This window comes from Suricata suricatta, chromosome 11 (genome assembly GCF_006229205.1).
Source record: "Suricata suricatta isolate VVHF042 chromosome 11, meerkat_22Aug2017_6uvM2_HiC, whole genome shotgun sequence".
Lineage (NCBI taxonomy): Eukaryota > Metazoa > Chordata > Mammalia > Carnivora > Herpestidae > Suricata > Suricata suricatta.
The window spans coordinates 24417475-24443705 of record NC_043710.1 but is presented as its reverse complement, the minus strand read 5'-3'; the positions used below and the strand labels follow the sequence as shown (position 1 = coordinate 24443705).

The window sequence follows — 26231 nt, the reverse complement described above, 5'->3', positions numbered from 1 at the left end:
ATAATCTTCTCAATCTCTTAATTTAGGATTAATCTTGGACTCTTTTCCTATCCTAAGAAGATAATCATGGATGTGAACAGATTTAGTACAAAGGTATTATAGTCATAAATAATCAAGAATGGTCAAACATTGCTCTTTAGAATTTACATATGTGGATACACAGATAAAATATGAGAAATATAGCCATTGGAAAAGAAAATTTGTTACATCTTTTCTGTTTTGTAGGATTAGGATTGATTTTCTAATTTTAATTTTTTTCTCTTGCAAATTTTCCAAAATCATCCATACATCGCTTACACATAAGGAAAACCTACCCTCAAGTTTAGAAAAAAATGAGAAATAGAGTATCTAAGAGTTTTGCAAATATTGTATGTTACTCACCTTGTAATGGTGGCTGAGAACAGTGTCGGATATATAGTAAGCACTTAAGTATTTATTGAAAAGTGAATGAAATAGTGTTATCTTTCTGTGCATTTTAAGAAATAATTTTGTAAGTTCTTTTTTAAAACGTTTACTTGTTTTTGAGTTGCGGGGAGGAAGAGAGAGAGAGAGAGGCAGAATCCTAAGCAGGCTCCATGCTGAGCATGGAGCCCAATGTGGGGGGCTCCCATGACTGTGAGATCATGACTTGAGCTGAAATCAAGAGTCAGATGCTCAACCAACTGAGCCATCCAGGCACCCCAAAAATAATTGTATAAAGTTAAGAGTGCTTAATGCCTCAAGCATTCAGCTTGTAGATTTCTTTGAAAAGCATTTTTTTGGTTGTTGTTTGGAAGAAAGATTCTCAATAAATGTAAAATTAACTAGACTCCATGTGGTGGATGTTCTATAATATGTAACTTATCATTTCAGAGGCTAATGTGACTAAAAGAGGAGCATTTGAAATGGACTCTTCAGAAGACATATTTCCTTCAGGAGAGGAACTGGTAATATCATAGCACATTTATAGAAACAGGAAAAAACCCCCATTTTTTATGAAATGAAAAAAGAGAGAAAGAGACAATAAGAACATAAGAAACATTGACCAGTATTGGATCAGTAACTCAGATTCTTGATTCTAGGCATGGCATAGGGATACTTCATTGAAAATCATCATTACATTTCATGATTTCAGCAGCCAAAGTTTATGATGGTAACATGGTTATCCCCAGATTTTTAAGTTCCCTTAAAATACTGCCATCTAAAAATTATTGAAATTGTTCACATATTTTAGCTTGTCCTCTATTTGGGAAAAAAGAGTTCCTTTTTAAAATTCTCTGTGTAAAATAGGACTTTCTTTTACCTGCTCTGGATTCATCTCTTTTGTACTGAATTTTAAAAAAATGTTTATTTATTTTTGAGAGAGAGAGAGAGAGAAAGAGAGAGAGAGAGGTGAGAGAGAGAGAGATGGCAAGGCGGAACAGGTAGGGAGAGAGGGAGACCCAGAATCCAAAGCAGGCTCCAGGCTCTGAGCTGTCAGTTCAAGCAGGGCTCGAACTCCCAAAACAGGAGATCATGACCTGAGCCGAATGGATGCTTAACCTACTGAGCCACCCAGGTGCCCCTGGGTTCATCACTTAAAGTGAAATCTGTTATCTTGGCTTTTCCAAGATTTGGTCAATAAATGTTGAGTGCTCTGTTCCTAATCTTAAAGACTTAATAGACTGTATTCATGTTCTCCTTAGCTGTGGTTTTTTAACTATCAAGGAATCCTAGTGGAAGCTAATGTTCTACTTTCTACACCATTTGAGTTTCTACCTTCTAGCTCATGTCTTCCTTGTGATAATTGTGGACAAAAGTGTACATGAGATTGTGGTTTCATACAAGGGAACAAAGGTCTCTGTGTTAAAAAAGTGTTTACACATAGCAGAGGCCTACAATTCTTTAATTCCAGAACTTGCTTCCAGTGAGATGATTATGGGACCTGACCTTTTTTATTCTCATAAAGGATTCACTTTCCACTAGCAGTTGTTGGCAATTAGTATTGTATTTCCTATTCAGCCTCTAACCAGCATGTGAGAGGCAAAGAACTGTACATTGATGTTGTTTCCTAATATCTTGAAAATGTTGTATTAGCATTCTCTGATTTGTCCTTCAGACATTCAGTGGGATGGGATGGATGGGAGGTGGAACAATGAGGTGGGGAGTGTTCCTATTTGACACATGAGAAGACTGAGGTTAAGTGATTTGCTCTAGGTTATACTGTGGACGAGAGAGTAGAGGCAGAAGTAGAAGTCAGACCTCCTGGAAGCTATTCTCTGACCACTACTATGACTTAGTGGATCTGGTCCCTTATGCATAGCTAATTAACGCAAACTGGACGGGAGTTTTATTGCCTGAAGGGCTACAATGTCAGCTCCTTTATTTTTGGTTGTTTCATTTTCCCATCAATGTGTCCTTACTTTTTTTTTTTTTCCAGATAGTGATAGATGAAGGCCAAAAAGTTGGCAGTGCCCTTCAAGGTGATCTGAATCGGGCAGGAAAGGTGAAGGTAAGGCATGATTCAATTTTCTTTCGTGGTAAAAACAACAACATCAACAAGAAGTCAAAACAAAACAAAAAACCCCTCAGGACTCATTTGCTATCTCTCATACAAAATTTGAGAATTCAGCAGATTTTACTGATGTTTAAATATCTTTAAAGTATGCTTGGTTGGTGGGGTTCCAGGTCTTTTTCCCTGAAAGCTTAGCAAATGGAAAGGGTACTTCAGGAGAGACACATGACTCTAGTCACCCTGAACATACACCATTAAGAGAAATGGCAGTATAACAGGGTTAGGCCTGAAACCATCATGGTAAAGATAAATTTTTGCTGTCACTTGGAAGCCAGGAAAAAACTCCAGTTATGTACTTAAAAGCAATGGAAGCTTCCATTTTTAATTCATATGCCAGAGCCCACGGTCTGGGAAGTAGAGTGGAGGGAAGAAAAATCCAGGCTGTGTTTTGAATTCCATTGATGAGATCTGAATTTGTAACTTTATGATACTTTGCTACAAGCATGTTTTAGGTCACAATGAGCATTTCGACATTATGCCTTTACGAGGTCTTCTTTATACTGGTGGTGAAATCATTTTCTTATTTACACTCTTTTGATATTCACCTGAAATGAATTGGTTCATGTCTGAAATGTAAACATTTGTTAATCTAAGATGTCTCATTGTCAGCTTGCTGCAGAGAACAGGATTCCACATGGACTAGTCTTTCATTGAAATGCTGCTATTGTGTCTGGAAAGGTCATTTGCTCTGCTTTTTACCTTTGAAGTAATTTTCAGTTTTATTTGCTCAAAAGAGAGAACACTTGATTTTTGGCCCTGCTCACCTCTCTTGTGATTTACCTGGGGCAGGATGATTTTGTTTCAAATGAACCTTTCTCTTCTACTTTCTTTAGTTTCTTCTCTCTGACTCTAGAGTGAAGAGCCCATTATGGTAATAGCCAGACCCACCACCATCATTTGGTTGAGAAGCAAAAGCAATAAAACAAAAAACGAACAAACAGAAAAACCAGAGTCACTGTTGTGGACTGTGTTGGTAGTAGGGTATATCCTGAGAGAGAATGTGGGAACAAAGTCCCTTTTCAAAAACTCCTCAGACTGTCCAATCCCTTTCAGTATAGAGATCTTACTACGGTGCCTACAAAACCCAGGCCAACCTCCAAATTGACTGCTCCTTTCAGATGGCTTTGGGAAACCACAGTGAGCACAAAGGCCGTGAGCTGGGACTCAAAAGTTAATGAGAAAAGTAGATTCAGTGGCTCACTTTGAGTGCTGTGGAAATGGGTTCATTGATTCTTAATTGCATTTTTTCAGTAGGTCTCATATGCATAACAATGATGTTAATCCTTTTTTAGGTGGACAATTTCCTAGATTTAGAAGATTTGGACAAAGATGAAGAGACTCAGCCCCAAATGAGCAAGAGTATGCTTTCTGTTTCCTCTCTCTACTGCTTGACCTCTTTCCCGAAACTACAAATAAGACTGTAGACAGCGTTTTTTTTTCTTTTGGCAATCCCTACCAGCACCTCCCCGGACATAGGGAAAAGTACAATCCTGTAATTTCTTTTTCAATAACAAAGATTTCAGCCTAAAGGTCAAAGCCTGTTGAAGGTTGTAAAGTCTTTGGTCTCAAATGAAATAAAGGGGGCGCCTGGGTGGCTCAGTTGGTTGAGCATCCAGGCTTCTGCTCAGGTCATGATCTCGCGGTTCATGGGTTCGAGCCCCGTGTCAGGCTCTGTGCTGACTGCTAGCTCAGAGCCAGGAGCCTGTCTTCAGATTCTGTGTCTCCCTCTCTCTGACCCTCCCCTGTTCAAGCTGTCTCTCTCTCTCTCTCTCAAAAATAAATAATTTAAAAAATATATTTTAAAAATAAAAATAAAATGAAATAAAGATGCCTCTCCCTGACCCTACCCCATATGGTTGAATTTTGGATAATTTTCTTAAGCCATTTGAGTCAAAACCTTATTTCTTAGAAGCATCGTGTAAGTTGAATTATTTCTGAGTGATACATAAAATATCAATCGATCATAAAAATCACAAAAATAGAATTCATCATAAAATAAAAACAAAATAAAATAAAAATCCTCACTTTTATAAATATTTATTAACTATGTAAGCCAAACACTTAAGACTGAAGATATATTGTAAATGTTTCTTTTGGACATTTTCCCACTTGGGCTGGGCTGGGAGAGGCTTAATGCTAGTCCATTGATGTTTATGTAGATGAGGCTTCTTTCCTTTCCTGCTTAACATTACTGGGTAAACATAGGCATCTTTTGTGGCTCACAAGACCTTTGAAAGATTTGGTTTGAAAATTCTCATGCCTAATTTAATAGGCAAGAATATCTCAACATTAATGTGGAATGTTAGGGAAGGGGCAGTTTCTCCGGGGGTTTGGTTGCTGGTGTCGAAGTGGTGTGCGTAGTCTTCCGGTAATTACAGCCAGGGATGACGGTGATTGTTGTTTGGGAGGGTGATTTATTTAGTACCACACGGACCTTCCAGTGCAGATGTCGTTGGTGCGGGGTGGTGACTGTGTAAACTGGTTGTTAGGGAAGTCCCTGCGCTGGCTTCTCTGGTTGCCCAGAATTGAGAGGCTTCGGTAATTGGAAGCAATGAACATTTTTATTCTGCTCCAGAACATCACACTACTCCACTGAAGGGACTGTTTCTCACGCACTCTGGTAACCAGTAGACGCTGCAGATTTTTTTCTTTACTTACTTGGTTCAAGTGAGATCAGAGATCTAAAGGAATCATGCTCCAGAGAGAGGCCCTTTTCACTTGAGTACCCCAGGCAGCTCTGAATTTCTCTGTCTGAGCAAGGTGAGGGGTCCGATTGGATCGGAAGGGGTAGCTAAGGACTTACCAGGAAGCTGGGTTCATAGAGCAAACACACTGCTTTGGGGAAGCGGAGATGTTAAAAATGCAGATTCCTGGGTTCCATTTCCAAGACAGAGTCTAACTCAGAAGGTCTTTGGGGTCAGCTCGTGCTCTACATTTTTAACCCCTACCCCACAGGATGCTGATACAGTTGTCTGTGGATGACGCTTGGAGGCAAATGGTTTGAGTCCGCAAGTACTGCGTTTACAACATAAATGTAGTATTCTAGGAGGGCACAAAAGTAGACGGGTTGGGCATTTTCTCCGTGGGCATTTTCAAACGTCTTGCTACCTGCCATTCGCGAGAAAGTGCGTGTACTGGCCTAAACCCACATAGGTGACACATCTGAGTTTGGTTATAGGAGTCTTTCAGAGTAGCCTTTTTACCTTTCCTGCTATTTTCACATTGTTTTTTTTAAACATTTTTTTCAAGGTTTTTTTTTTGTTTGTTTTTAATTACCAGATCTATTTCTTTAGTGTAAGAAAACAGCATACGAACATCTCACTGCTATAGCAGATTTTCCTGGAAATCAGATAACAGGCAGCCTGCTGAGGCTGAACGGGGTCTCCGTGGACTTGAGGGAGCCAGTCACGCCCGTCCCACGTGGATAGCAATGGGCAAAGGCCCGGCTGAACGGCAACTCGGGGCTTTGGCGATCTATTCCAATTACTGAGAAGTCCGTCAGGGCTCCATAATTTTCATAATGCACAATCTGGGTCATTTGAAAGGAAAAAAAATTAGTTTGTGCCAAGGTGAATTTTCGTTTGGGCCTAATTTGTATTACACTTCAGGAATGTGAGCAGAAGGCAGATATTTATATCAGATGGGAAATGTGACATTTGAAATAAGCAAGTTGCTTGTATAATTTTGGCAGCTGAGAGGTTTACTGATTAGATTCTGTTGTTATTGTTTAAGCAACAGATTTGCCCAGGGCCACAAGGAACATTTGCGTGTTGTTTTTCTATCACCGATTTTATTTGTTCACCTTATTTGCTTTCATAAATCTTCTCCAAGATTCAGGAGCATGATTCTTTCTTGGGATTCAGCTTATCATTTTGGCAGCTTGGGAGGACACGGTTTTTCCGAGGAGCCAACTCGGGGCTGCGCTCTCAAGCTGGGGAACATTTGCCACCAAGTTTGGTGCCCTGTGTTCCTTTGACATTAAGTTAGCCACTTTTGCCTCCTTTGAATTTGAGATAGGTAGTTAACCTGACGGTTACTGTCATACCCGACTCTTATCCAGAAAAATTGTTACTTGGAACAGTTATTAGTTATTGTGCTGAAGCCTAAGAGCAGGAAGAATCATTTGGTCTTTATTCATTTTTTCCCCTCATTCGGTCCAGCCTGTGCTCTGGCTGAGTGCAGGTTGACTGAAGAGAGTCCTTTGAGGTCTTACTCTCTGCATCATGCTGTCTTACACAGGGCTCTTGACCGGTGGGTGTGCTTATGCCATGGTTGTGTTGGGTGAACATGGCAGCTGATTCCTGCTCAAGCATTGGCAGCTTTATTTGATTTTCATTTTCAAGCTCTCTGGTACTCCCAATTCTAATGAAGGCATCCGTCACCTCTTTTTAAAAAATTCTTTCCCTGAGGCGCCTAGGTGGCTCAGTCGCTTAAGCATACAACTCGTGATTTCAGCCCAGGTCATGATCTCACAGTTTGTGGGATCCAGCCCTGCCTTGGGCTCTGTACTGACAGTGTGGAGCCAGCGTGGGATTCTCTCTCTCCCTGTCTCTGTCTCTCTGCCCCTCCCCTGCTCATGCTCTCTCTTTCTCTCTCTCTCTCTCTCTCTCTCAAAATAAATAAACTTAAAAAAAATTCTTCCCTTCTCTGCAATTTCAAGCAACTTTTGCAGCCTGTGAATGGCCTGGGACTCTTATTCCACAGATATGTAACAGCTATGACTGGGCCTGGAATATAATGATGAACAAGCAGATAGAGGTCTGTCCTTGGGCAGTTCATTAACCAGATAATCACACATGTAGGATTTTAAGTTGTTTTAGATCTCATGAGAACATATGACAGAGGAACTTAAATTTGTCTGTGGGATCAGAGATTTGTAGCTATAACTAGATGAGAGAGGTTGGGGTGAGGATGAGGGGAGGGTGGAAGAGTCCAGGAACAGCATAAGGAGCAGCATGTGTAAAGGTCCTGAGCTCAGAAAGATGTATTTCAGCCAACTTATAGCTTGGGCATTTTCTTTATTTTATACTTAGAACTTTTAATAGTCGTTCTTTTATTGTCTAGAAGATTACTAAAAACACTGAGAGAGAAAAATCCTCGCTTCAAAATGTTCCTCCATCCCTGTTTTTCCAGGTTTTTTTTCTGTTCTTCCAATTTTCATATGTGCAAACTTACCTATCTACGAAGGCCCCGATTGAAAGCCACGTCAGCCACAAGGGCAGACCTGCCACCCAGCCCTCATGATGGTATGGGGAAACTTCCAGTCCATTCCCGAGAAGGGAACAGAATTGGGAAGATATTTTTGCCCTTTCAACATCGTCTACCTTTTTCTCTCCAAGGGAAGTATAGACACACTAATTAGATGGGGCCCATGCCTACCTGATCCAGTGGTTTTCAACCTTAGAGACTCAATGGAGTCACTTAAAAAAAATAAAAAGATACCTGGGTCCTTTGAAGACTATGTTCCCCTCATTCAGGTGCTTCTATAACTCTTTGTTTTGTTTTTCAGTAATTTCACAATGACTTGTCATTGTTGTATTTGAATTCATTTTGCTTGGCGTTTGTAGAGATTTTTGTCAAGTACTGGGAAATTCTCAGCTCTTGTCTCTTCAGACATTACTTATGCCTTGACCTCTTCACCGTGTCCCATCTATCTTTATTCCTGCATTTTCCATCCTTTTTAATTTCCTTTCTTGCTTCAGTTAGAATATTTTCTACTATCTATATTCTAGTTCACTAATTCTTTTTTAAATTGTGTCTATCTTCTGTTAAAGCCATCAATATTTCAGTTATTTTAACTTAAACATTTTTTAAAGTTTATTTATTTTGAGAGAGAGAGAGAGAGCGTGAGCAAGCGGAGGGGAGGGGCAGAGACAAGGAGAGAGAATCCCAAACAGGCTCCGCACTATTCGTGCTGAGCCCAACGTGTGTGAACCCTGAGATCTCATGAACCCTGAGGTCATGAGCTGAACTGAAGTCAAGAGTCAGAGGCTTAACCAACTGAGCCACCCAAGTGCCCCTCAGCTATTTTAGCTTTTAAAAGATATCTGGAATATCTGTTTTTATAGATTTCAGTTTTGTACTGATTCTCCATTTTTGTAATGTATTTGCGGCAACATAATCAGTTCTTTTAAAGTTCATGTCTTATAATGCCAATACCTGGGGTCTCCTGTGGGTATATTTATTTTATTCATTTTTCCTTTTGATCTGGTATCTTTGAATATCTATAATTTTTGTTTGAATGCTGAATAGTGTATATAAAATATTATGTAGGATCTGGATGACGTTATCTTTTTCCAGTATAGGTTTTCCTCAACATTTTGCTAGCAATTAGAGTAGTAATAGATCACCTTAATCCAGTCTGCGGCTAGGCTGATTTAGGATTGGGTTTAAGGCCTTATGGGGGCTGCTTTACTTGTAGTTCTTGCTTATTCCCAGGGTGTAGCCCTTGAAGGTAAATCATAGCCCCTTCTTCTTGAAGGCCTGAAAGTCTAATTTTTATCTTCATAGCACTGTAACTCTATTGGTAATTCTGCTAAGCTTTTCAACAACTTAGCCTTTCTCTTCTTTGCTTTTCAGCTTCTCAGCTTCTGCTTGCAAATCAATAAATGCCATCAGTTGAAACGCATCTTGAACTCTTGGACTCATTTCTCAGTACTTTCCATCTCTCTGGGATCTTGTCCTGGGCTCAAGTCCTGGGCTGGCCTGGTTGTTTACAGATGCCTTTAAGTAGTTGATTTTTTGATAACTAATCTGGCTTTTCTAGTGTTATAGGTGAAAGTGTTAGACTGATATTAGTTAGCTAGACAGGCAGACCCCTAGGGATGTGGTCTGAGAACTCCTAGGGAAACCCCAAGGTCTGAAGGTCAAACATGTTGGTGTTTGCACTGATGTAGCAAAAGCAATGTGGGAAAAGATGCTGGTAGCTTAGTGCAAGTCACGGTAGTGGCACAAAACTATACTAGTAGTCATCGTAATCTTCACTCTCATGGATCAGTAGTTCAAGTAAATGCCAGTTTCCACTGAAAATGTTCTTGATGAAGTGGTAGAAATTATTAGTTTTGCTAAATCTTCATCCTTGAATACACCTTTTTTTTAGCATTTTGTGTGCTGAAATAGTAAGTATGCATAAAGCACTTCTGCTGCATTCCGAAATACAGTGGTTGTCTCATGGAAAAATGCTTGTATGATTGAGTGGTATGCTGAAATAGTTCTTTTCTTTCTTTGATGGAACATTTTTACTTGAAAGAATGACTGACAGACAAACTATAGTTCTCAAAAATGAATGGAGTGAGCCTGTCTCTTCAAGAGAAACAACTGGTAGTGTTCATGGCGAATGATAAAATTGGCAATGGATCCAGTGAAAATTCATTTTCGGAAAACTAGCAGCTAGTACTGTGAGCTTGACAGCTTCCCAATATCTAAAGGCTTTTCTGATAAAATTTGTAATGGTAACTAATGTGCTTTTTATACTGTATAATGAAATGTGTCAACATTTGGAAGATCTCCATTAAACAGTGAACCAGTATTTTCCAAATGACCAATTTATGATGTTACAAAATTATGCATAGGAGAAAGATCCATTCAATGTGTAAGATCGACCAATGAATTTTAATGTAACAGTATGAAAAATTCACTGAAATGGTTTCAGATTGAAACATTGAAACTATTTTTTAAAACTTTATCATTTGTCAAGATTTGATATAACATCGAAGAAGAACAGCCACAATTATATAAAAAGAGTATTAAAGTTCTCCTCTCTTTTCCAACTACATATCTGTGTGAGACTAGATTTTCTTCATTTACTTCAACAGAAACAGCATATTCCAAAATTGAATGCAGAAGTGAATATAAAATGTAGCTTTTTTTCATGTTAAGGCAGACATTTACAAAATTTAAAAACATAAAACAGTGCTTTCTGCCCCACTATTTTCTTTATTTTTGGAAAAGAGATTTTTCATAAAAATATTTACTTTATAATGGTATCGTTACTAATTCAATACTTTATAAATTTGTCAGTTGTCATTTCTAATATGGTGAAAATTAATAGCTATAACCCACATACAAAAAAGCTCTTTGAGGTCTTCAAAAATGTTTGAAGAACCAGTGAGATGGATTATCATAGCTGAAAACTATGTGCTGCAAGTAGTTCTTATCTTTATTCTATTTGATCAGAAAATGTTTGCCATTTCTACACAGCAACAAAGGAATGAATTGGTTAATTTTTATAAATATGCCAGGCAGGGGCACCTGAGTAGCTCAGTCAGTTAAGGTTCCAACTCTTAGACATAAATAAATAACTTACAAAAAATATGCCAGGCTTTAAATGATCAGATGTCAGGTAAATTGCTTGCTTTAAAAAACTTATTTTTAAGTTTATTTATTTATTTTGAGAGAGAGAAAGAGCATGAGTGGGGTAGAGGCAGAGAGAGAGAGAGAGAATTCTAAGCAGGCTCTATGCTGACACAGCACAGAGCCCAATGTGGGGCTTGAATCCATGAACTGTGAGATCATGACCTGAGCTGAAATCAGGAATCAGTTGCTTAACTAATTGAGCCATCCAGGTGTCCCTAGATTGCTTACTTTTTAATGGTGTATTAGACTATGTGATTATAGTTTTTGAATTATGATTATTGACTTAATATGGAAAGACACATGGCATCAACACATAGTTTGCAAATGTCGAAATTTTTACCATGTAGTTGAGAAAGAAGACACTGGAATGTTTTCAACCAGTCTTGCCCTTGAGATTCACTTTTGAGCGATGCCTTGACTCTACAGTGCACATGATCCAAGCTGAACAAGCTGGAAACAAGTGGTTGGTGGTATTTAGTTAAGATGAAAAGAATGCCTTTGGTTGTTTCAGAAATAACAATTAACAAGATCAGATTAAATTTCAGAAAGCATTTCATTTTTAGAGAGTGAGAACTTCAGAAATTCCATTTCTTCCCATCAATGAATACAATCATTTTCCCCCTGAGAGAATGTAACTCACCTATGATTTTAAAATGGCTGAACTATAAGAGAGCCTTCTTCATTAAATATGCTTTACCAGATTATTCCTGTATGTATTAGTTTCATTCTTCTATAAATCTGTCCTCTTGAGGGTTAACGCTGTTCAATTTTGTCCTTAATTATTCTCGGATTGATTTTATGTATGAAAATCTTACCCTGTAACAAAATCTAGGTTTTGTGGGTAAGGATTATCCATAGCTTACATCATCCACCATGTCCTGTTGGCAGGCAGACGTTCGATATTTTCAGTTCAGTTTAAAAGTTGACATGCAGTGAGGGCACCTGGGTGGCTCAGTCGGTTAAGTGTCTAACTTCGGCTCAGGTCATGATCTCATGGTTCTTGGGTTTGAGCCCTGCCTCGGGGGGCTCTGTGCTGACAGCTCAGGGCCTGGAACCTGCTTTGGATTCCGTGTCTCTCTGCCTCTCTCCCACTTCCACTCTGTTTCTCTTTCAAGAATAAATACATATTAAAAAAAAAGTTGAGATGCAGGGAATTCATTTCCTATCTCAAGTATTTGTTGAGAATTTGCTATGTGTAAGGTGCTGTGTTAGGCATCGGTGAATATGCATTTGTGCATTTTGCTCAATACTGAAGAAACAAATGATAAGAATTTAAAGTGTGGAGGAAACGGAATCTTATTGTTTTGAGAGAATTATTTCCATGGCAGTAGAATCTTTATGAAAGAAACCATTTTTGTTGAAAATCCTACCTTTTCTGCAAACATATTAGGAAGGCAGCGTTTCAGCATAGGAATTAGAGAGTTGTCTTCCTCTGTGCATAATATTGTCAGTCAGATTTTAGATAGCTCCAAAAGCAGAATTGATTTTGATTCACATATGAACTGATGTTTGCGCTGGCAGCCAGTGGGTCTGGTAGGTACTGGTTTACACATTAAGAGGCCTGAACCTTTCTCTGCTTGGATTTGTTTTGGCAGGCCCCTGACCAGGCTTAATTCAGTCCTAGGCAGTTCCACCAGGGAGATCAATGGGGGAGCTGGCTTTGAGCTCATAAATGGATATACTAGAAAGCCAATCTTCCCATCAACCTTATTGAGTTTAAAACTAGTTTGTCTCTGGGTACAAAATGTTTAAATATAACCATGCTAATGTGCTATTGTAGCGACATTTCTTGGCTCTGAGTTTGGCTGTATAATCTGATAGACTTAAATGATTTATGTAATGAAAATGCTTGTTTAGAAGAAGTTCATCATGTGACATCGTGGGCTAAGAGTCTGGGCTGTGCTGCCAGACTGCCCGGCTCTGGCACTTTCTTGCTGTGGCACCTTGAATGAGGTTACTCTCAGTGCTTAGAGCGCATTGCCTGGGAAATGGAAAGTAATAGCGCCGTTGGGAAGATTAACTCAGTTAATGCATATAAAATGTCCCTTCATATAAGTGTTGCCTATTATTATTGTTTTTATTTCTGCTAATTAATTAGGACCCATTTTAAGGTTCTAGTAATTTATCATAGTCGAACTACCTTCTTCCCCATCCCCCCACCCACACACATTCAGTTTCTAGGCTGACTGTGTTCTGTCGCTGGAGTCCTAAGAACTTTGTAATTACACGTTTTGTGAAGGTGATATCTGCAGTGGTGAGAGATGTGTTTCAAGTATGTTTTGGTTTTTGAATATCAATACCTGCTTCATTATCTCCCTATACGGGCTGCCCCTGGCAGCAGCCAAGGCATGCCTGTTGTTAATTAATCACTTCCACTGAGAACTTAATTAGTGTCTTCATTAGGATCATCATGGAGTAGCAGGCAGCGGCATCCTGAGACAGCCGCAAGCTACTGGCCGGCTCCAGAGAGCGTACACCCTCGAGGAGGCCTGGTGTGCTTCCTTTCTTTTTCTGTTTTGTCCTCCTTTAAGAAAGTTGTGTGGAAGGGGCACCTGGGCGGTTAAGCGGCTGACTACAGCTCAGGTCATGATCTCATGGTTCTGTGAGTTCGAGCCCCGCATCTGGCTCTGTGCTGACAGCTCGGAGCCTGGAGCCTGCTTCGGATTCTGTATCTCTCTCTCTCTGCCTCTTACCTGCTCTCACACTCTCTCTCTCAAAGATGAATAAACATTAAAAAAAAACAAAGGAAGTTGTGGAAGAACGGACCATGATGCATCCATGCTCTGTCACACATGCAAAAATAAGGCAACATATCCGTTTACAATGGATAGATCAAAAAACCCAGATTGGTTATTGAATTCTTGTCATGGTGCGGAACACACTGGAAACAAGTTGTTGTTGTCTGCAATGTCAAAAATCGGACCATGAATCCTGTCTATGACAGAGTGTTTCATTTTTCTGCTGACAGCTAAAGTTCTTGCCTTCTGGCATCATTGTTTTTTTAATACACACAGATTTTGAAATATTGCCAGAGTCTTACGGGATGAAATCAGCCCTCCCATTTCCTGTCTCGCCATTCCTTAGGAAAATACAGGGATATGAGGCAAAAGTAGGCATCTTCTTGGCTTACTTTCTTGGAGAGATAGAAACTGGGTTGGGGGCGAGAGGCATGAGCAAGTCACTCCCTAGATGATACCTTCCCCCGGACCTTTTGGATGGAATGTAACCTCGGACAATAAGATAAAAATAAATGCACCAATGATTTCTATTTAATAAAAAGGAATCCCTTGGATCAATCCCCAAATGAGGACAAGCATTGTGAAAGGAACCTACTTTACTTGAGCGTTTTTGCTTCATTCCTTTGGCTATTGTAGGCTTCTAGGTGATTTAGGTCAGTTGTGGACGTGGTGAAAGGATCAAGTGAAGTATTTTGTATCTGACAGATTTGCCGCTGCTTCCAGGAGAAGTGGAGGAGGACGTCTGCACGCATGTTCCTTCTCACATTCCTTCCGTAGCCAAGCCCTTCACCTCCGGGGTCGAGCTGGCGCCCGTTGGGAGAGGAGCACGCCAACAAATGGAAGAGGTACTCCGCGGGGAGTTCAATCGGTTTTGAAATCGCCTTGATTTTGTAACTCTTCCTTTCAGAGAAATGCTGCTATATCCATGTGCTTTTTAATTTTTCTTAGATTTGGGAAAATTTTAAGTACAGTTTGCTTAATTGCATCACTCTGACTGCCATCTATCTCTAAAGGGTGTGTTTCTCTTTAAACATGGAGAGCCTGGTGACTGGGTGGCTCAGTAGGTTGAGCATCTGACTTCAGCTTAGGGCATGATCTCACAGTTTGTGGGTTCGAGCCCTGCATCGGGCTCTGTGCTGACAGCTCAGAGCCTGGAGCCTGCTTCAGATTCTGTATCTCCCTCTCTCTCTGCCCCTCCCCTGCTTGCATTCTGTCTCTTTCTCTCTAAAAAATAAATAAACATTAGAAAAAGATTTTAAAAATACAGAGAGCTATTATGTTTTGATATGGAAACTATTTTTAATTCATGATGTCTGTCGTGCTATAGGACAGTGTTGCCTGAGGTCTTATGCAATAGATTCTCTCTTTTTTGGTCTGAACTGGCCATTTTCTTTTTACTCTTGTTTCCAAGGTCCTATAAACATCTTGTGGTCGTTAAGGTAAGGCCAAGCTGTTGTCGCAGAGAATCCCAACAATAATTCAGTGGCTGAAAAGACATAGCACTTTATGTCTCTCATACAACAGTCTATGGAAAACCTTTGAGCACTTGTACTGTTCCCCGGGGTCATCAGAGGCCCAGGTTCCTTCTCTCTGGATCCCCACTAGGCCTTAGGACACTGTCCTCCTGTGCATGTTTGAGATCGGTGAGCTCCCTACCTGGAGGGCAGCAGAGGAGAGCGTTGGAGCAGCCTCTTTCCCAAGACTCTTCATTTCTGCCCATATTCCCCGGGCCCCCGCTTCCTGACATGTTCCTATCGAGCGCAGGGGGCATTGGGAAGGGTCGCCCAGTTGCGTGCCTCACAGTCAGGGAGAACGGCATCTCTGCCTCATGTCTCTCCCACTTGCACATCTAGAAAGTCGTCTTTGCAGTCCTTTGCAACTCTTCTACAAGTACTTGACAAACACGCACTAGCCCAGGCTGCCGGTGGTGGTGGGTACGGACCTCTATCAGCCTGTTTACTCCAGCATCAAAGAGTATCAGGCGCAAGGAGCTGTGAAGGGCTCTTTATTTTTGCTTCCTAATAAAACCCCCAGGGATTGATTATTTGATCATTCAATTACTACCAGTCTTGTCACCTGAAGATATTCTGTTATGGAAGCAGTCGTTCAGTCAAAGGTAGTCCACACATTTCAATTTTAAATTGCTTCTTTCTCATGGAACTTTTGTTTACTGACCGCACAAAAGTTATGTCTAGGATGCTTGCAGGCTTATATTAAACCCCTGAACCATATCAGATAAACTGGTAGGGATAGCCACTTTTCAATGGGCTTTTTGAATTACAGATTGCTTTCTCTGAGTAACAAGAAATAAAATTGCAGTGTTATTTCTCACAGGAATCAGTTTCTTTAAAGACTCGCTCATACTCTTGACTTCAGCTGTGACCACACAAATGGCTGGGCCAGCCAGTGGTCAGGAATTGTTATAAAACTGTTTCAGTTGATGGGTTACGGAAACTGAATGATTCCTAGAATCTATCAAATAGCCAGTAAAAATGCAAGTTAAAACCTTGTATATGTTGGTATCTTTAAAAGGAATGTCATTTTCTTCCCAGAAAATGTGAACATTTTAAAAATGTTGGAATCAAAATGATGTGAACAATTTTTGTGTTGGCAAACTTCTGAAACATAGATGAAGAACTTTTGCTGTTTTTCAAATATCTAGAATATCTTGGTGGGGATTTTTATTTTTAACCACTATTTGTTAGAGAAACTTTTCAGAACTGTCTAGACTCATAATACTGTGCCAACTGTGCCTTGGTTTAACAGCCTTACTCTTATTTTAAGGCACCTACTGCCAGGGCAAGATCATAGTAATCAATTTCTAGCAAATATGTCTTGTAAGGACCTACCAGGGGACTGCCATGGACCCGAGATGCTAGCTGCTTTCTGTGACTTCCGTGTCAAAAGATGAAAATGTACCCGGATGACGTAACTTCCTCTTTTTTTTTTATATGTTTTTTATTTATTTATTGAGAGGGAGAGAGACAGCATGAGCAGGGGAGGGTTAGAGAGAGAGAGGAAGATACAGAATCCAAAGACAGGCTCCAGGCTCTGAGCTCGCTGTCAGCACAGAGCCCAACATGGGGCTCGAACCCACGAACTGTGAGATCATGACCTGAGCCGAAGCCGACGCTCAACTTACTGAGCCACCTAGGCGCCCCTTGACTTCCTCTTAATTGCCTAAGAAGAGGCCACAACTTCCTGATACAGATTAGACCAATCTAATTTATTCCTCATTTTATTACCAGGTTTTATACATATGCATCTCCCTCTTAGAGTCAAACATTTTCCAAGAACCTTCCATTTTCTATTTGTGAATACCTTCTTGCCTTATTCTGTTTTGATGAATTTTGGACAGCTTTATAGAGGAAAAAATCCACATTAGGAAGACGAAAAATTGTGTGTTGCTCCTCACAGAAGAAACTTTTGTAGTATTTCAACGGGAGATCTCCTGTTTTTCTAATGCATAATGGGGCTCTAAATTTTTTCACCTATAAAGACGGTTTATTTACTATATTACTTTGTAAGATAGCCTACAGCTAAATGCTGCTCTTATTGATTTGAGCATTAGTTCTGTTTTCTTTAATTTGCCTGTGCGGTACTATGAATGGAAATGATTTCTCCTGTAACAGGGTCTCTCTTAGAATAAGTCACACGAGCAATTTTAAGGAAACTAGCTGCTTTCTAACAGTGTGCAAATTCTATTCCCCAAGATGCTATGAAAAGATTTCAATTAGATTTGAAATGAGACCCCTCAAATCCACATATTTCTCTTGGCTCCTTAGGCAAAAATAAGCAGTTAATAACTTAATTCACCGTTGTTTTCTTTTTAGTAGCAGGGGATTTGGTTTTCCATTGCACAAATTCTTCTCTTTGCAATCAATCAGAATTTCAGTTCGTAATCCCAAAACCTTGGAGTCATATAGCTTAGATCCCTGAAATGAACCTATCCTGAAGGAAGAGATTCCCAGTGTTTGCCACGCTACCCAAGAGCTAAAATACATACATGGAATCGCAACTTTTACTGTATTTTAAAAGCTGCCATTTAGAAGGTCACAGCGATGTCTTCTGCATTGCAGTGTGCATCTGCTTTGAATGACCTGTCTGCCCCTTTTCTGGGAGGACTTTGAATTCGCTGATGTGTGACTTCATAAGCTCACTTTTCATGAACAAGCAGAAAGGAACCAGTGCCAAGTTCAGTGCTATGCATTTGCTAGACATGCCATAAGTACTGAATAAACAAATAAAGAAACAAAACAACTCACTACCTCCCGAGGATGGCTTTTTCTGGTGTATTAACATGGTAGGGCCCTCCTCTCTTTTGTTCTCTATGAATTCATTCTCCTCAACATGTAAATAGTCTCTTGCATCCTTAATGGAATGAAATGAAACAAAAGGAAAGGAAAAACAGCCTTCTCCTTACCTCAGGCCCTCTTTGGCTACTGTCTCTTCCTCTGTTCTCACCTAGACTTGACAAACTTGACTAGCTGCTTCCTTCCCCGGCATTCCTCATTCAGTATCCTGCAGAGTGTCCTCGGCTCTGGTCACCTGCCTGGCTGTATACAGAATAAAGGTCCCAGTTACTCTCTAACTGCCAGATCCCAATGGACACTTCCTGGTCTTAATTCTAATGGATCTCTAATCTGTGCTTCTCACTCCACTGTGCTGGGCCCTCATGGTCCTACCAGGCTCACCTCGCTGCTCTCTGCAGATTCTCTGTGCATTTCTGAGTGCTCTTTCCCTGCTTCCATTGGGGATTGCCCTCTGTCCATCCCTGATGAGTCCGTGTTGCTCCAGGTTCTGTGCCAAACCTCTTCCCACTTTCATACTTGAGACATTTTCATCTCTTGGTTGCTGCCTTCTGCGGTTGTGCCTCCAAATCTGTATCTCCAGCCTCAGACCTTTTTTTGAGCTTCAGGTTCCCATTTTTAATTGCCTGTTGTCTCTATCTGGCTTCCTTTCGGTACCTTCAAGTCAGCACGTTAAAAACAGCTTATCTTTCTTTACCTGCTTCCCTTCATGCGTGCATCCCCTCCTTCCCTTTCCGTGTCCAAATCCATCATCAAATGCTGCCAGTTTTACTTCCCATTATTTTCACGTCTCTGCTCTCAGCTTCCTGGTCTCATTGTCTTCTGCCTGGACGGCTCCAGCAGGCTCCTACCTGGCCTCACAGACTCCAGATCTACCTTCTGTGTTACCTTCAGTCTAGATCTAGTCTCCCAAGAGGTCCGGGCATCTTTCTGTTTTGTGCAAATCTATCTGTCCAGCACTGTCTCTTCATAGGTGCTCAGTTAAAATGTGAGTGAATGAAGGAACTTACCTGAAATGCACAGATGACCAAATGTCTACTTTCTTTCGAAAAACATCCTCCAGTGACTTCATCATCTCTAGGATAAACAGCATTTTCGACCAGCATGATCTGCTACCATCTTTGTCTCTCGCTTCTGCCTTAACACTTAACTACTTGCAGAGCCTTACGTGTGGAACTTTGTATCTTATTTCCTTGGCCTGCTCACTAGAACTCTCCTGATCTGCAAAGTTCTTCTTTTCTCAACCTTGTTAACTAATATCACGCTTTAAGATTCTGCTTAGATATCACCTCTTCCAGGGAGCTGTCTCTGATTCCTTCCCGTTGCCTTCCAGTATGTGGGTTAGGCATCCCTTCTCTGTTCCCAATACTCCCTAAGTATGTGATTTGTACTTATGATATTTTACTATATAACTTGTTTATTTCTCTATCTCTTTTCTCTGTGATTTCATACAAGTCTTGATCTTTGTATCCTCAGCACCTAGCACAATCCCTAGAATTTAATAGGAACATAGTATTTGTGGAAAGAATAGAAAGTATCTGAATGACTGCAGGAGGCTTATCTTCTGACATTTTTGAATCAGGGATGTCCTGGCCACATTACAGTGATGCCCTCACATGGTTTAAAATATCTTGAGTATTGGGGAGCCTGGGTGGCTCAGTTGGTTGAGCCTCTGGCTGCAGCTCAGGTCATGGTCTCATGGTTCATGGGTTTGAGCCCTGCATTGGGCTCTGTGCTGACAGCTAGCTCAGAGCCTGGAGGCTGCTTCAGATTCTGTATCTCCCTCTCTCTCTGATCCTTCCCTGATCACTCTGTCTCTCTCTCTCTCTCTCTCTCTCTCTCTCAAAAAAAAATAAATAAAATATTAGAAAAAAATTTTTGTAAATATCTTGAGTATCATCACATTTTGGCATTGCAAATATGAATTAGTCCATTCTTTTTAAAAAGTTGTTGCTATTCTTGGTTTCTTGCCTTTATATTTCAGCATTTAACTGATTGCCTAGGGAATTAATCCAACAACAGCTACCATTAATAACTAAGTTTCCAGGTGAAGAAATTTATATTTTTAAGTATGCTTTTATAACTTTAAGTGTATTATAAATGAATAACTCTGCTGTTGGCATCAAATTTATTGACTAACTAAAAACATTATTCCTTGCTGTTGTTTTGGTTAATACCAAATGATTGATGAAGAAAATCCTGTTCCATAACAGAGAAAAATGTAAGTGTATTTAAAAAAAAAAACCCTTAGAGGAAAATAAGATTTTTCTACTCAAGGATGAACTTCTACATCTCTAGTACCATAATGTTGGAGAGATGGCTGCAAGATATGTTGGAACCTTAGGGAATACGGAGGTGATGGGGGCGCATATGCAGAGCTAGGTTCGCTGTGGGAGTGAGCCCTCATCAGAGAGTCTAGAAGCCCACCATGCAAGCCTTACTCTGTCTGGACTGCTAATACAAGGTGGGTCATGAGTGAGGTGACAAGCAATTTTCCCCTCAGTGAGGGGAAGCTTAGCTTCGGCACTTCCCCCTGTGCTTCTGTAACCTGTTTTGTATTTCTCTTTGGACAGAATGGCACATGATGTTGAAATCATTCATTTGCTTGTATCTTCTTCCTGAAGTTAGGAGACCTTGTGGACACAGGTTTTGCTGTTTTCATCCTCATGTTCCCTATCTCAAATACATATTACACATTCGATAAATGTTTGTGGAGTGAGCAACTGAAGGGACAGGGGTGGGAACGTGAGAGTTGTTCATGTTATGCAGGGGAGTGTGAGGAGTGTGGCCTGGCATCACTGGGGTTTTAGCACAGCAAAGGGATTTGTCTCCTTTGAAACTGCATCCAGGGAGGTGGGTGAAGGCAGAGCGACTGCTAGTGAGAGTGGCTCGTAAGGTTTAGGTCAGGTTTAGAGACCAGTGTGTGTGGGGGGGTTCAAATTCCTAGAGCAGGGGGCCCATATGGGTGCTTGCAGCCTGAAACTGGGAGACAAGTAGATGCCAGGACTTTAATGAGGCAGGAGAGGGCAGCAAGAGTCCCATCAGACTGGATGCACTGGTAGAGACGGGGCGCCTCCTCGTCCCTCCCGGGATCTGTGGGAATCAGCTCCAGACACGGCATGCCCAGGTCCGCCAGCTCCAGCGCTTACTACCTATAGAGGCGGAAATGACACGGATGCTGGTATTCAGGAAATGAGCATGTTGTGTCCTTGTGGATACGTTCCTCATTTCAGCTGTTCTTAACAGTATTATCACTCTGTCACTTTAATTGTGGTGATAAATTTAATCTTAGGAAGTGACCGAAATGGACAGATCAGTTACTCTGCAGACTGATGTACAGCCGTTCCTTTATTTATTTACTTATTTTTATGTTTTTATAAATTTATTTTTGAGAGACAGAGACAGTGTGAGCAGGGGAGGGTCAGAGAGATAGGGAGATACAGAATCTGAAGCAGGCTCCGGCTCTGGGCTGTCAGCTCAGAGCCCAACGCAGGGCTCGAACCCGCAAACCGGGAGATCATGACCTGAGCTGAAGATGGATGCTTAACCGACTGAGCCACCCAGGCCCCCCATAGCTGCTCCTTTAAAGACAGTCATGGTCTTACATGGAGTCTGGAATGTGTTTTTGATGAGAAGCTATGAGAATTGCATAGCTTGTTTAGAAAAGGTCTTTTCTTCCCAAGAGCTATGACTTGGCGTAGTAAAAAGCCCCAGGTTGATCCCTACTCGTGTTTTTGTTGAAAAGGTAAAGCTTTATCTAAAGCGGATTGCCCTGGATTCAAATCTTGCTTCTCTCCCTTACCAATTATAAGGGAGATATCCTTGGGCAATAGCCTTAGGCAAGTGACTTAATCTTTCAGAGCTTTAATCGATGGCCTATTTGAAGAGGACTGCTAATGCCCACAAATGCCCACACCGTTCTGGGTACTGGGGCTGACACTCGTTGGGAACTCAGTCCGCAGCAGCTCCCGTCATTGTCAGGAAAGCACGCAGACATTTTCAAATAAAGAGGAAATGAGCATGGCTCTGAAATGTGTTCTCTTGCTGGTTTTACTGAGAAAGGGTGGTAGACGGCTGCGTGGTTGCTGCTAGCACTGTACGCCTGACCGCCAGATGCAACGTGCCAAATAAATAGGAGAAATCCACTTTTCAACGTTTTTTATTTCACCTTTAATAACAGCACATAGTTTCTCAGCTACATGCTCTATTTTCAAGAACATTGCAAAATCCACTCAATGAGATAACACCAAATGCAAGAATATTTAAAGCTGATTATAGCTTCAGGGCGTTTTTTTTTTCATTCTTCCATAGACCATGGTTTTCAATTATTTTAGCATCACCCTACCTATTACAGAGCTACACCGAGGTGCTGGGTAATTTCATTGTATCACACACCATTTGCTTTTGGAGAGTCTCTTTAAGGGGTGATACAATGTGATTTAAGGTATTAATTCTCTTTTTGTTTATTGGAAAACATGCTTCTTTATCTACCTTCTTTTAGGATGTCTTTAAAACTCACAGATTATGAACAAGTAGATACAAAATTATTACATCTCTTTGCAGCTACTCTGACTTGTAGATAAATTCTGTAAAAGTTAAAAAATTCTTGGTAGGAAATTGGGGTGCCTGGGTGGCTCAGTCAGCTAAGTATCCAACTTCAGCTCAGGTCATGATCTCAAGGTTCATGGGTTTGAGCCCCACATTGGGCTTTGTACTGACAGCTTAGAGCCTGCGTTGGATTCTCTCTCTCTCTCCCTCTCTCTCCCTTGAAAATAAGTAGAAATTTAAACAATTTAAAAAACGTTTTTGGTAGGAAAAAGGGATCCTGGACTTTTAAAGTGATACTATGTGCTTTGATTCCCACTGTTATTGGCCCAAGAGTTATAGGTGTTTTCTGAAGAAGTAAGTTTATTGAGTGTAGAGTATTGTTATCTTTGAAAATAATTTTTTTGAGGGGCGCCTGGGTGGCTCAGTTGATTAATCCTCTGACTCTCAGTTTCAGTTCAGGTCATGGATCTCATGGTTTTGTGAGTTCGAGCCCCAAGACAGGCTCTGTACTGACAATGAGAAGCTTGGGATTCTTTCTCTCTGTCTGTCTGTCTGTCTGTCTTTCTCTCTCTGCCTCTCTCCTGCTCATGCTGTCTCTGTCTCTCTCAAAAATAAATAAATAAACTTGAAAATTATTTTATTGATACAAGTTTTTTATTTAGTAAATGGTGAAGGTGTATTTAAGGTTGATCAAAATCTTAAGGTATGGCTTCTCTAATGTAACTCTTAGTTCTTCCATATGCTTCTAGCCCTAACACTACAAGTGGTAAAAATGTAATGAATGTGTACAAGAGAGACTTTCTGATTCTTGCTGTGGGCGGAATTAGTTAATGATATTCATTCAGATGCAGGATGGTACAAATGGGGCATATTCAGAGACTTAAATTAGGTCACATTGAATAATTGAATTTATTCCTTTACTTAAAAACAGCTTAATCAGCAGAGAGTGCCGAAGTCTAAAAAAAAGTTGAATTAAATATTAAAAGGGAGTTTATGTTTTCAACTTTTTCTTTGTTCCCAGTGATTGTCGGATTTTTCTCCTTTATTGCCTTTTGCAGGTACTCGGAGATGCAGTTCAGCCCTTCTCACTTGATGAAGAATTTGATTATGATGCTGTGGTGCTCACCCCCAAGTTCACTCCTGCGGAGATGGATGCGCTCACACGGCTGTCCAGGCAGCAGAGTCAGCTCACCAGCACAGACTTGGAGGAGCCCCACGACTGAGTCACCAGGATGTCTTTGTGTTCATGTTTATCGTGTTGTTATTCAAGCGACATTGGAATAAAAGGTGGACCCACTAGAATTCCCTTTGTGGAAATTTACTTGGGCGTTGATCGATCGGGGTGTTTGTAGGGAGATGCAGCTAAGAAGACCACAGAGATCTCTGCACTTACAGGGTTCTCTTCTGTCATAGTGAGCTGAATCCCGTGGAGGTGGGGGAGAAGGAGGTGGCAGATGGGGACAGGAGGTGACACCTATAAAAAATTTTTTTATTCGAGTATAGCTGACACACAACGTGATGTTAGTTTCAGGTGCACAACGTAGCGATTCGAGAGCGTGTAGGTTACGCTCCACTCACCCCAAGTGTAGTTACCACGTGCCACCGTACGATCCTACTACACTGTCCACACTGACTGTGTTCCCTACTACACTGTCTATACTGCTGTCACCGGAAGCCTGTATCTCCCAGTCTCCTTCCCCTATTTGGCCCACCCTCTCAGCACCCCCACCTCCGGCAACTGCTGGAGTTTCAGCTGTCCTACCAGGGCATGCTCTCCTCCTGGCCCGCACACTGCCTCAGCCCCAGGCGCCCTGCCAGGGGACAGGTGCAGAGTACCCCGGTACACCTTGGCTGTCCCGTTTCAGCGGCAGCTGGCCTGCCAGGGTGCCCACAGTGCACGGAACAGAAGGGTCCATCTTGGTGGGAGCACAGCAACTGAATAATAACACCGGGTATTGCAAGATTGGAGGTCTCATCCCGCCTCGTTGAGGGTGAAGGACATGCAAAACACACCTTGGCACATAGAGAGGCACTGGTGGCAGGAGGTCCCCGGTCCCCGCCACGCAGAGACAGTGGTGCGCAAGTGAGTGCTGAGAGGCTGGACTTCTGGGATGGCTCAGGAAAGGCTTCACTGAAGAAGAGGGCATCTGAGAATTGGATATGCGTCCTATATTTATTTATTGTACTTTATTATTGCCATTAGGTCATGTGTGATGATGGTTACAAAGTACAAGGAATGATGTTGATCTCAGGAAGCTTAAAATATAATTTCAGAAGGCAAGACCTAGATAGAGAAGGAACTGGAGAATGTGGAAACGTATTATGAACAGCTGATTGTGAGTCCTACCCATCCGTGTGTTAAAGGAAGGAGAAAAGAACAGTGAGGGCACAAAAAGGGGGACTGGTAGGTCTGGAGTAATTTTTAATAGTAAAGGGATCAGTGACAAATCAAATGTACGAAGGCTTACTGAGTCTTCATGCAGGCCTGTGCTTGTGTGCACCGCTTATAGAGGCCAGTGATTTCCACATCTATTTTTCTTCATCTAGTCAACAAACTTTCATAACGCCATTTGCACGCCAAACCTCACACTAGGCAATGGGGACGATGCAGTAAATTAGACGCGGTCTGATTTAGTGGGGAAGACAGACATACACACTGATTACAGCAGAGCTACGCTGCCCAGTACCATAGCCAATAGCTGCATGGTGGCCTGTTGAGCATTTGAAACGTAGCTAGTATGACCGAGAAACTGACTTTGAAATGTTAATTTTACTTTAAATTAAAAAGTTGATGTCATGTACAGCGTGGGGCATATAGTCAATAACATTGTATTAACTTTGTGAGGTGACAAATGGTAGGTAATTAGACTCACAGTGGTAACCGTTTCACCATGTATACAAATATAAAACCATGTATACTGTATGCCAGTGACAAGGAAAGAAAAGAAGGGCACAAGTTCTTTTTTCTTTTTTTTTTTTAATTTGAGACAGAGAAAGTACACAAGCAGGGGAGAGGGGTAGAGGGAGGGAGGGAGGGAGAGCGAGAGAGAGAGAGAATCTTAAGCAGACTCCACACTCATCACAGAGCCTGCTGGGGTCTCGATATCATGACGGCAAGATTATGACCTGTGCTGGAACCAAGAACTGGAGGCTTAACCAACTGAGCCACCCAGGCGCCTCACAAGTCTTTTTTGAAAAAGTTGATATTCGATGCAGTAATTCTCAAACTTTCAAGTAGGTTTAGAACAAATCACAGTGTGTGACTGTACTTTTTCATCTGTAACTTTTATGACAGGTAAATACAGAGCAGTTATTTTTGATGACAACTTAGTACTTAATTTAAAAATGCTATAAATGTAAAATATCCATTGGACTCTAAAGAGTTAAAAATGAAAAATTGTAGAATAGTGTATGTTTTATATGGATTACATGGGAAATCATATTTTGGATATATCAGATTAAATAAAATGTATTATTAAAATTCATCAATTCCTTTTTACCTTTTTCATGAGGCTACTAGAACATTTAAAGTGGCGCCTGTGGCGTCAGTGCAGCAGGAGGTAATCTGTGTTGTAAGAGCAGCGCATCCTAGAGGTTACTGGGGCAAAGCAAGTGGAGTATTTATTTAATCATGAATGGAGGGCTGGGTGACCTTTGAGCTTGCTCAGGACAATCAGGAGGAGTTTTTGGCTGGAGGCTCTCGGAATAGTTTGTATGGGAGATAAGAGCCGGAATTAAGGCGGTGGA

At 41.0% G+C, this 26231-nt stretch overlaps 1 protein-coding gene across 3 annotated transcripts in view; it reads left to right on the top strand.

The window, feature by feature from the left end:
• C11H11orf74 (chromosome 11 C11orf74 homolog) overlaps positions 1 to 23786 on the top strand; it is a 61977-nt gene extending 38191 nt beyond the window's left edge. For 2 of the 3 annotated variants that reach the window (XM_029956926.1, XM_029956927.1), the window contains exons 3-7: positions 853 to 926; positions 2399 to 2470; positions 3826 to 3892; positions 14332 to 14471; positions 23543 to 23786. In XM_029956926.1, coding sequence (XP_029812786.1) covers positions 853 to 926; positions 2399 to 2470; positions 3826 to 3892; positions 14332 to 14471; positions 23543 to 23707 — 518 coding nt within the window. In that variant the 3' untranslated portion in view covers positions 23708 to 23786. The remainder of the gene's footprint in view (positions 1 to 852; positions 927 to 2398; positions 2471 to 3825; positions 3893 to 14331; positions 14472 to 23542) is intronic. The other variant, XM_029956928.1, reaches the window with a different exon arrangement.
• The last annotated feature ends 2445 nt before the right edge of the window (positions 23787 to 26231 follow it).